General features: G+C 34.8%; 2 protein-coding genes across 2 annotated transcripts; one reads left to right on the forward strand and one right to left on the reverse strand.

The window, feature by feature from the left end:
* Positions 1 to 731: 731 nt before the first annotated feature.
* Positions 732 to 4,794, forward strand: LOC111286759 (acyl-CoA synthetase family protein). Its single transcript, XM_022876940.2, has 6 exons — positions 732 to 1,029; positions 1,126 to 1,312; positions 1,509 to 1,698; positions 2,099 to 2,302; positions 2,978 to 3,277; positions 3,411 to 4,794. The coding sequence occupies exons 1-6, from the start codon at positions 823 to 825 to the stop codon at positions 4,408 to 4,410; spliced, it is 2,088 nt and encodes a 695-aa protein (XP_022732675.2). The 5' UTR covers positions 732 to 822; the 3' UTR covers positions 4,411 to 4,794.
* A 143-nt stretch (positions 4,795 to 4,937) lies between these two features.
* Positions 4,938 to 11,650, reverse strand: LOC111286758 (beta-galactosidase-like). Its single transcript, XM_022876939.2, has 19 exons — positions 11,246 to 11,650; positions 11,002 to 11,097; positions 10,805 to 10,917; positions 10,594 to 10,660; positions 10,377 to 10,469; positions 10,067 to 10,210; positions 9,385 to 9,473; positions 9,088 to 9,193; positions 8,881 to 8,968; positions 8,462 to 8,580; positions 8,182 to 8,346; positions 7,722 to 7,897; positions 7,518 to 7,627; positions 7,311 to 7,420; positions 7,097 to 7,207; positions 6,605 to 6,715; positions 6,323 to 6,528; positions 5,918 to 6,245; positions 4,938 to 5,488 (listed from the first exon to the last, which is right to left on the reverse strand). Exons 1-19 carry the CDS (start codon positions 11,420 to 11,422, stop codon positions 5,378 to 5,380), a joined length of 2,520 nt encoding a protein of 839 aa, XP_022732674.2. The 5' UTR covers positions 11,423 to 11,650; the 3' UTR covers positions 4,938 to 5,377.
* Between the last annotated feature and the right edge of the window lie 273 nt (positions 11,651 to 11,923).

The following is an 11,923-nucleotide window of genomic DNA, read 5'->3' on the forward strand; positions in this document are numbered from 1 at the left end:
GGATTTAAATTTAAAATTTCACTCATTTGATTTATATAATTACAAGTTATATCCAATATATCTCAATATATTAAAATTTAAAACGTGCAATCATTTTTACTATATTCATATTACGACTTCATTTTAAAAAAAAATTGATAGATTTAAGGTTTATACAATAGGAAGGATAAAAAGAATGAAGACTAATGGGTATAAAAAGTATTTGAATTATAATTAAAAAATTCCTTAAGCTTTATTTTTTTTATTACAATTAATAAACTATTCAATTTTTATTTGCATTCAATTAAACTTTTATATAGATAAAAAATAACATTATTAATTTTTTCAACTAAAATAAAATTTTATGTGATATCAATAAAATAAATAAATTTTACAGCATTACATAATTAATATATATAAAATAAAATAAAATAAAATAAAATATTTAAATTTTCTCTCATTTTCTTTTTAAAATCTCTTTAACGATTCAATTTACTATAGTTCAGAGATTATTTGATTCAATTTTTTTATATGACTAGATTTTATCCAATTAAGAGTTCAATTGAGTTGAAATAAAAAATTAATTGATTAATTGTAATAAAATATTAAGAATTTAAATAATTGTTAAATTATAATTCAATAGAATTTGTTACCGTTTAACAAAAAGGGGAAGTTGAAAAAGCTCTTTATTCAACAAAATGGGCTCCCTACTTGTAGCCCAATAAAAATAATGGAAAGCCCAAAACCAATACAATTATGGCGGGAAATGCCATCATCTTCCAACATCATATTCATCATCATCAACCGCCGCCACTCTCACCACCGTCTAATTGACTGAAAATCATGGCTACGCCGCCATCAATCACCGACCTCTTCGCTCAACTCGCTTCTCACCTTCAATTACCGATCAGGGAACGAGAAAACGAAGAGGAAGTTCTCACTCTCTCAATTTCCAAGCTAAATCAATCTTTAAACCTCAACGAAAACCCTAATTCTAGGGTTAGGGTTTTGGATACCGCTCTCTCCCTCATGTGTTTCAAGGCACCCCAGGTAAAGTCGTCTTCAAAGTTGTAAACTTTAGGGTTCTTTTGGGAGATAATGCTCTATTTTCACTACCCATATGTCTAAATTTACAATTTTTCCTAGGTTTTTGATTCAATGATTGAGTATTTGGCGACGACGATCATCAGCGTCTTATCTTCTTCGGTTAATTGCAAGGTTTTTCCTGTTCAAAACGAACAGTTTCTGCTTATGGGTAGCGCAAGTTTAGGTCTAAATTTCGTGGAATTGATAGAAATGTTTAACAATGTTTATGCAAAGTTAGAGGGAAAAGGTGAACTCTTTGTGCCTTTTTATTTTCATCATTATTTTAATTTTTAGAAATCTTTTGGTGTTGCATATTACATGAACCCTTTTATTTGGTAAAGTTATTTGTTATTTAGATTTTGGATTGAAATATTTTATCTGGTTATTGAATGATTCTGGTGGATTTCATTACCTGTGTGAGAATGTTTCCTTTTATCTTGCAGGGGTGTTTTCTCATTTGCTGTTACGTGCTGTTGTAAGGGTAGCAGTTTTGGCATCTTGCTATCAGTATTCATTCCCAAATATACCTATTCTTGATGTGAAATTAATTGAAGGAAATAGTGCTGCTGTTTCCAAGTTGCATTGCCATTTACCCACTGAACTGTCCCTTGAAAATGAGGAAATACCATTGAGGTTCGTTGTGAGTTAAAATGGCTACTACATCAATGTAGAAGTTAATCATTTATAGTTTTCGTTAAACTGTTTATCAGCAACAGAATCCTTATAAATAGGAAAAGTTAAGATAATTTGACAAAAGGGGAAAAGGCGGAGAGTAAGGAGTAAATTGGGCCTTGATTTACATATTTTTATTAGAATTTTGATCTTATTTAATTCACCACTTTCCGCAATAATTTGGTTCAGTATTCACTCGTACTCCTGTTTAAAGAAGCTCTCTTCTATTTTTTTTTCATTTAAATAAACTTTCTTTTTCAGTCGGAAAATGCCATACCATGTTATAAGTGCTCAATGCTTTATTTTTGTTGAGTTTTGTAAGTTATGTTTCTTAAGATCTATAATTTCGTTCTTTATGCAGGCTGCTGTTCTGGTATCTTGACCCACTAACCCTAAAGCAAGCTGTTTCAAAGATTTTAAAAGATACCACAGAAAGGCCTTTCCTTTGTTTGAGTGACGAATTTCACCAGAGAACGGATTGGCGTGCTATCATCATATGCTTGGCACTTTCTCCTGTTATGTTTATTGAGACCAGAGCCCTATTACATAACTGGTTCCTCAAGACGTGAGTTTCTGTTTCTTATTCTTACAAATGTTTGGATTTCTTATTACAATTGTTTTCCCATGTTTTTATGGATACATCTTTATTTTTTTTAAAAAAATATGCTTTCCAATCAGTTCCACATTGTTTATAGTGCCAACTTTCAACAACTTGATTTTACTCTGTTTCTACATGCACTATCTACTTACTTTCTTAGGAAGAACAGAGAGGCATATTTCAGTTATTGTTCTACGTGGAAAGAGTATCATACATTCGCTGCCTTCATATTGGTTTTAATTTATAGCTTCCAAATAATGCACACAACTCTTATTTCATAAATATGTTATTTCACGCTTTTTGATGGTCAGGCTAGCCTTGTTATTTCATGAACCAAATTGCTCAGTCTTTTATTTCCCCCCTGAATTTGTTTTATGCATATGTGATGTGCCTTTTCTTTTCTCCATTGTGATGGTCATGAATTATGATTCATAATAAGTTGAGGTATTGTAATGGAAACATGTTATTTATATATGCCAAAGTCCAAGGAACTTAAAGCTGTGTTTAGCTTGTTGTGTCTATTAACAAAGATATTTTGAGTAATGGATAGCATGGATGATGCATCATTACCTTGTAATTCTTCATCTAGAATAACCTAATTAACAAACATATCTCATTATTATTAGTTTAGTTGTAAAACAGGGGTCTGGCTTCTGTACTAGAGCTTCTGGGTGGATTAGTGTCAGCAATATTGGATGTAATTTCAAGACCAACATGGTGGGGCATATCTTTGGAATTGGGATCTAAGCTACCATTTTCCTGTGCATATTTCCCAAATAAGAACCACTTGTTGAGGATTTTAGTTGGAGTCTTCTCTGCTGAAAGCTTTCTACATTTAGCTCATGCCACAAGTGAACAAGTTTCTCTTGGTAGGGAACAACTGCATCCAGCCGTCAAGCCAACAGCAGTGGTGGTGGCAAGCATAGATCACAAATCTCTCTGGTAAACTTCTACATTTTTTCCCTATGGAAAGAGTTTCATCTACATTTTTTCCCTGGCTAACGAAGGGTTACTCCCCTCCCACCCTTATCCGCTCTTTACTCAAAAACTTTAAGATGAAATCTTTTCCTTGCAGGGCTTTGGCAATAGACTTCCCAGATTGGTTCTATTTTGCTTCTGTTCTACTCTTCACTGAGAAAAATCTCCATAAGAATTTTCAATCAAAATGCATATTAGCCACACCTAAAGTTGAAGAAACACATGATAAGGAATTATTGTCTACATATGCTGCTAGGTATATTGCATGGATTCTGAGCCCCATTAGTAATTCTAATCAGGGTTTGCTAGTTGATTTTTTGACTAAAATATCAGAGTCTTGGGTAGTTAAGCACAACAAAGAAGCAGCTACCTTCAAGAAGAAACTTAAGAAACCAAAAGTTAATGACAAGAGGGAGGATTATGCTGTGGCAAAAGAGTATGATTGTCAACAGATTGGAATCTGGCTCAATGAAATTGAAAACATATACATCCAGTATGCTAACACAACCATCAACAGTTCTCCATCTGCTGATTCAAATGCATCCAATGTTCTAAGCCTGCAGCAAAATGTGCTTATAAGGAAAATCCCACTAGGCATCTTGATTGGGTGCCCCAATTGTATAACTGAGGATGGATGTGAACTTTTGCTGCACTATGCAGCTACTGGTATAATACTTCGGCCAAGGGAAACTATGTCTGCTGGACTAAGACATGTAAAGAAGAACTCTGAAAGGCAGGACTTAACTACATGGATGGAAAAATGTAGTAAAAGGGATGTTTTAGCAGGTGCCTGTATTGTTTTTAGTTTGACAGATGCCGTTGATAATATATCTACTTCATTTTTTGAGACTGAAGAAAGTGGATTAGATTTTATTTACCAGGTCAAAGTAAAGGCTGGGAAGTATTTGACGAATTGCATCAAGAGGCTAAGTATGCTTAGCATTGACAAAGATGGGGTTTTGATGTTAAGGGATCTATGTAATAGATTGGAGCGATGGAGGCATCAAGGGCAAGTAAGTTTACAAATTCAGAAAGATATAGGTGATGTCATCAATGACTTGAGTCAGAAATTATCTTCAAATGAGAAGACTTTCTGAAGGGAAACTGCCACATTGTGCTTGCCCCCCTTCCATCTTCACTTAACTCGATTCTTAATATCATTCTAACGTGTAAACGGGGAGAGTTCTTGGATGTTATGAAAAGAGAATTGTAAGCAATCTATTGGATTGTGTATTCTTTTAAATATACATATGCATACATACATATATATATATATGTGTGTGTGTGTGTGTGTGTGTAAGAGCGGCTTGCAGTCCCCTTACAGCAACTCAGTAACCTTTTTTGGCATGTGTATTTTGAGCGAACAATCATTTTTAAGTCCTTTGAGTCAACAGTATATACCAATAGCAGATTGTAAGTATAACTTTCCCCAAGGCCGTAGAAGGCTCTGTTTCATGTTAACATCCACGATGTCCGTTTTATTTCTGTTTTTATGGTGTGGCTGTAATCCATCCACTCAAACATGATTTGAGTCCAGTTAACAGATCAATGAAGCTACATCATGACGAGTAACAGACGAAGAGACAGTAACAACTTGTAAGAAAGAAACTACAGCTCAAAATGCTTATTCAAATGCTTGGATTTATTACTTTCCCATTTATTTTTACAAAGAGAAGCAATGAAATTGCTTTCCTATAGAGACTTACAGGCATAAATTGATTCCAGCAAGCTAGAGCAATCCTAGATTTTATAAAGTGATCCTATGTATGCTGTATAAAGCTGTATCGGAGAATAATAGCTTCTCTATGTACATAAAGCATCTTTTCAACCACTTCATAACCAATATTTGGCATTGGCCAAACAGAGTGTGCTGTTTTCACTCTGTTCATACTTTATTGCCTTGTAGCAGATTCAAATCATATCATCTTTGCAGTATGAAATGTGTAAACTTGAACTACCTTTAAAAACTCAAAGAGATTGTGAGGAAGTATCTAATCTATGTGCTGAATGTGAACTAGTTTGGACTTCATTTTTTTTTTGGTTGACCACAAATCTCTTTACACTTTAGTTGCAGGCTGCTTCAACCGAAAGCTTCTTCATGCTATTGGGACATGGATCTCCTCCAAATACTTCAGGAGCCACAGTTACCCAACATGATTGTTTTCCAATGCAATTCTGAAAGAGACCTCCATGTTAATTCTAAATTACAGGGAAAACTAATATATATATATCCAAAACTATGATAGCGCTTATGTCACAGAATGGGGCAAACTCATTTTCCGAACTTCAGGTCGGACTCAAACATTTGTACTCGATACTAAAAATCAAGTTCACAGCTTGAACAATTTATGCAGTGCAAGCAAATTACCCATTAAAACAGAAAAGGTTAATAAAAAAATGATTTATTCATGAGAAATCTCGGGAATCCCATGAAACTTAATAACATAAATCCTTTAGATAGAGAATGTTAAAATCCTAAAAACATCTTTAAAACATAGGTACGAGCACCAAGTAATTTTATTGTCTGAGTAACAGCTTCCAGCGGGTTTCAAGGGAGTTCCCACATAAAGCTGGAGAGAGAGACGTTAGAGTTTTTTGGCATACCTTTTGAAACGCGTCATATGACTTGTGGGCATGACAGCTTCCCTCACGAAAGCTTCCACAAGTCCCCTCTGGCATTCCATAACTAGCAAAATTTATTTTAGAAATTATCTGTCCAGGAGGACACCACAAATGGGCTTTTGGTCTATTGATTTTTCCTGAGGCTAGCATTCCCCAATTCTTCATTGTTGGCTGCCCTTCAAAAATATCAGCACAAACACTTCCAGTTGTTCTTTTGACCAAAGCAATTCCAGATGGATCGCCACCCCATTCTTCAAACACGACCAAAAGATTTCCACTTGGCTTCAGCCACGAACGTGGAACATGGTACCTGAAAGTAAAAACTCTACTATGAATATTTGAATCATCAGATCAACAAATGATAACAGAAACAGAATAGTTTCTCACCATCTTTGAGAAGGCTCTCCACAGTTAGTTCGGCATTTCTTGTCAGTATAAGTTCCAGCATAATCACAAGCACCACACCCACCATGTGCTATATATCCGGGCCAGTGGCGTCCAATGCTCTGACCATTTATCCAAACTAGCCCTTTTCCCATGCTACTCATATCTAAAGCTAATGGTTCATTGCCTCCCGGTGCATTAAAAGTTGTCTGTAAACAACAGTTATTAAATATTTAAATCTTTTCAAACATGGTATCTGTTTAATCAACAAAGTAACTTCCTGACCTTGTACCAAGTCATAGGTTGTTTCTTCACCAATTGCGATCCTTCAACCCATTCAACAGAGGAGCTTCCAGTAACGGTATGAAGGTTTAAGGCTTCCCCTTTTAGACCAATCTACTCAAAATCATGCCAAGATAGCATATTAGTATATCTATGTGCTGGTAAGTGCGACAACTCTTAGTAATACAGGTAATTGAAGGACTTGGGGCATGTTTCCTGACAAGATATCCAGAAACTAATTTTGGAAACTTATCTAAAAATTTATAAATATTTAAACATATTGTGATGCTTTAATTGTATTTAAAAAGTTCCCACAAATCAAGAGGTGGATTTAAGCAATTAAGTTCTTTTCTTAAAATTTATTTCCCAGATCATTCCAATAGTTGTTGCCATGGCTCATCTAGATAAAATCATTACTTTATCGGTTTAAATAAATTAGATGAATTTATGTTCCTATCCCTGAATTTTTCAATCAGGTAGCGGTAGTGAACAAACCTTGTAAGACCATTTCTGCTTAGATAAGTCTCTTGCTCCCTCATTGAGACCCTTCAATGTAACCGGGCCTAGAACCCCAGTATTCCATGTCTCAAAATGAGTGCCAACATTCTGAAACATATAAATGATAATACAATATTTAGAAATGCCATATTCCCCACTATCATTGAAGTTAAGAAATATTTAAGCCACATCAGAAAGTGACAGAACTAACCGGGAGTCCCACTGCAACACTTAATAAAGAAATCTTGTTAATCCCAGCTCTCAGCTTGACATTGTTGCTGAATGTTAATTTTGGATTTTCTAATCCCCCATAAACAGTCCCTGAAATGAGAATAGGTTAGATATTGAGGTTCACACAAAACTTTAGCTTATCTCACAGAAGAAGAATGAAAGAAAGATGCCAGAGTATTGGCTTTACCTGATAGTTGACCATTAATGAAAACATGCAAAGCATGGCCCGCTGACCAAATGGTGAGAAGAGGATTTTGTCCACTAGTCAAAAATCTTTCGGTAGGATCTATTTGTACACTGATTTAAACAAGAGCATGTAAGAAAAGGAAGTTCAATAATTTTCTGAGGTACAAGAATATGAGTTTTACTGGGTAAGATCAGGATTACTCACTCTGTCATGTACCATAAATAATCTGACGCATCTCTGGTGACATAAATCTGTTCCCAGAGCCCGTTATTTACAGTTGCATCCTGATCATCAGCAGAGGGGCTTTCTTCATTGTACGATTGCCAAGGAAATGCGCTGTTTACGGACACCATCTTCTTCTGTGAGCTCTGGGCACCAAGCTGTGTAACAATTACATTCGGATGTTAGATTTCATATACATAGGACAGAAAGAAGACTGAGCTTTATAGTTTAAAACAAAATAAAAAGCTTGAACTTCATGTACTAAGACTCTTTAAGGCCAGAATATCTCTGTCGTAATCATTTTACTAAAAGATGCGGTTATCAGAAAGAAATTGTAATGCTTATTTATATAAAAGTTACATGAATGAGAATTGGATGTAGACACAGTAGATCAATGTACTGAAACATGATTAGCATTGCTATACCAAAGTCTTTTCCTTACCCTGGCAGTGTTGAAAACAGCAGTTTTACAGTCAGGGAGGATGCTGATGGACCAACGTGGCAAGTCATATTGGGCATTTCCAAAAGTTACTTTTACAGAGTATCGTGTGTCATAGTTTGCAAGGAATGCAGCACATGCACCAGACTTCGACCTGAAGACATGGGCCTGGGAATGAAAAACAATTGTAGATTATGAGAAGAGCAAATTCCAAAAACGAAACAGTGGGGTGAGTTTCTATCTGTAATATTCTTTATCTCTTTCAGCTGGACAAAAAACTTACCTCCTGATTGCTTCCAAGTGATGTCACCGAAGGATCTGCGGAAACTAAAGCTGGTTCACTTAATTTGATGGCTTTATGCAAATCTCTCAGATGTCCCCATTTTGGTTCCCTTGGTAGCCCTGGTATAAGATCAAAAGAAGCAAGAAGAGTTAATTTTGGGGGGTTTGTTTTCAAGTACCTAGTTTTTTTTTATAGGTTTGATCCTATTCAGAATTAACAATCTGTCTACCCCTTCAACACTAGATTTCGCAAATTGGGTATTCCTTATTCTTTGCATGTGAGAAATAATATGTATCCATGTGTCACACAAACAATAATGGTGATCTCAAGTTAAGTAGTTGGAATCTTTAATGCTCATCATGAAGCAGGTAAATAAATTCAGTGCAGCCTAGTTCAAACCGCTGTTCATATGTGCATACCAAATTCATCAATAGGAGCATCATAGTCATAACTAGTAGCAATGAAGGGACCACCGGCTGTCCGGCCAAAATTGGTTCCTCCATGGTACTGAAGCAAAAAGATTTGAAAAAGGTTAGAGACAAAGCTAGTGATCTTTCACTGCAGATTATTGTTCAGTAGGTTAATAAAATTTACAAGGAAAAGAGAGACACCAGAATTTAATATACCATATAATAATTAACAAATGAACCACCATTCTGTATGAATCGTGCAACCGAAAATGCTATGTCTTCTGCTGGCCTGGTAGGAACTGCACCACCAAACTCTGTATACCTTGGGATTAAACAAAACAAGGCCAAAATAGAATTAATAAAGCGAAATTTTGATAGAAGAAAAACAAACTATAGTTATTGGATCTACCATAAAAAGCTCTTTTTCCCCTTTCATACAAGTAAATATAAGACTACAAAATTAAACTACATAGTAAAAATAATAGGCAATACAGGCAAAATTTTGCAACTTACCAGCCAGTCCAGTTCTCCGTCCACATCTTTGGTTTATATTTAGCATTGGGAGTAAAATTTTCGCAGTAGAATCCATTGCAGGTGTTTATCTGTCACAGTATGAAGGGAATCAGAGAGATAGATGGAGAAAGAGACTGAGAGACTGAGATATATAGAAGCTTTCTCCTATTGCAATAACTCTAAGTTATTAATAAATTTAACCCGGATAAATTTCACCCTAAGATAACAATTAGAAACTTAAAATTTAACTGGACCCTCTTATTTGAGAATAGACAAGGGTGACTTTGATTATATTACCATGTCACAAAGAAACACTCTCATTATTTCCATGATTATGAAACTCAGAACCCAAAAGAACTTTTCAGAAAAGACAAAAACATTAAGAAAATGATGGGAGACTAGAAGCCCGTGAAGTTGGAAATGAATAAAGAGCAACCAAACTCAAAACCGTGTGAGATAAGGTTTCACAACAATACAAGGCCAACTAAGCTGGCCAGCCACCTTAGCTGGACAACAAACACTGTTGAAAACCCCACCAAGAAAGGAGGAGAGCACTCAATCAAATGACATACCAACAAATCTTTAAAGGATAATGAATTAATGACAATAACAATAGCAAAAAGGAAAGTTTTTGATAATAAAGATAAAAATTAGAAAAGAAATATTTGGCAGGAAATCTTACCACAGGGTCAGGAGCATCATCTTGCTTGCACATAACCCATGGGACTCCAGTGCCAAGTCCCACTGCCATTTGTGCAGCCCATTTAGTGTATGCTTTACCGGGAGCACCAATTTCCCACTCAACGGGACCAAATTCATTCTCAATCTGTCATTATAAAATTCATCGAGAAAAAGAAAGTTTGATTAATCCATTTTGGTTGAGTAATGAGTCAATTTTGGACAAAAATGATAATCAAAGTAATTGAAATGAATATCAAAACCAAACCAATAAAAAAAACCATAACCCATGTCTAGAAGGATGATTTTCCAACCTGAGACATAATTATTGGACCTCCTTGAGTCTCAAACAGCTTTTCTGCTTTCATCATGTTGACTATCTTCTCTGTGAATTTTTGCATTGCAGCCTACGTTATAGTTAATTACAAGTCAAATTATTTTATTAATAAAATCAATAAATCAAATTTATCAAAGAAAAAAAATTAAACAAAAGGGTAGTTAGATATAAGCAAGTTATTCAAAGTTCTCAACCTTGAAAGGTCCATTATCTGTCCTGAAAGCAATGCCGGGGACATATTTGAGCCAAACAGGAAATCCCCTGAACCAGAAACAGAGCAAAAAAAAAAAAAAAAGCAGAGCATATCAGTAAATCTGCTTAAAATTGGAAAAAAAACTCACAAAATTTTCTCAATGCTGATTGCTAAAAGGATTTTTAATTAGCTAATATATTCAATATTATCACCCAAAGTTCCATTCAGCACAAACATAGGGACCAATCCGAAGATGAACATAAAGGCCAGCTTGTTGGACTAGCTTAATAAATCGAACCAGATCATATCTATCCTCAAAATAATACTGCAAAAAGAAATAAACAAATAAACAAAAACAGGGAATAAAAATTATGAACTTGGTAAATAAATTTGAATGCACGTGCATTACTTTTCCAGGAGAAGGCTCATGTCCATTCCAGAAAACATAAGTTTGTATAACATCCAAGCCTCCTTCTTTGGCCTTTGCTATAAGATCAGGCCACATCTACATAGAAAAAAAGAGAGTCAAATTTAGTTTTTTTTTTTTTAATGAGGTTTGAAGTTTGAATCTTGAAAAGTGGGAAAACCAAGAAACAGCCATGTTCACAGAAAGGAAAGAGAAACACAAAGAGCTGCATTGGGGTTAAGAATACCTCAGGAGTGCTTCTGGGGTAATGGATAGAACCAGAAAGAAGAATCCTTCTCCTGCCATTAATGATGATAGCCTTGCTATCATAAGAAACAGTGGCTGAAACTGAAAATACCCAGGAAAAAAACAATAGCCATAGCATGAACATGTTGACTCTTGACAACATGTTTTTGTCCCACATTATCAGCACTTCAACAAAGCAAGGAGCTTTTGTTTGTCTTTGTATATCCTTCTCCTTCTACAAATTATTAAAGCAAGAAAAAGAGAGAAATGGATTGGATTTTTTTTACTTTTTTTATTCTTTTAAGAAACCAAAAGGACGGAGAGTTGGCAGAGTTTAATAAGAGAGTGGATTTTTCAAAGAGCTTATGGTTTTGGTGTTTGGAGTTTAGTAATATGAATTATGAATGAGAAAGAGAAGCTCTCCCTCTGCAACTGCTTTATAAATATTTTTCAGCAATGAAGGGCAGTGACCCCACAATTTGCCTTTTGTAGGGACTGACCTTCTCTGACACGAAACTTAGCCTCTTCCAATTAACTATATTTATTTTAATTTTTTCTTATTATTTTTTTCAACCTTATTTACACTTTTTTTTTTTATTTCTAATCTATTCTCAATTTCTTTATTTTTATCTGCTTAATTCATATAAAAATTTTGAATATTTAGTTTTTAAAAATCTGA

Source organism: Durio zibethinus, chromosome 6, assembly GCF_047325235.1.
Source record: "Durio zibethinus cultivar Kanyao isolate XHJ-2024 chromosome 6, ASM4732523v1, whole genome shotgun sequence".
In the NCBI taxonomy this organism is placed as follows: Eukaryota; Viridiplantae; Streptophyta; class Magnoliopsida; order Malvales; family Malvaceae; genus Durio; species Durio zibethinus.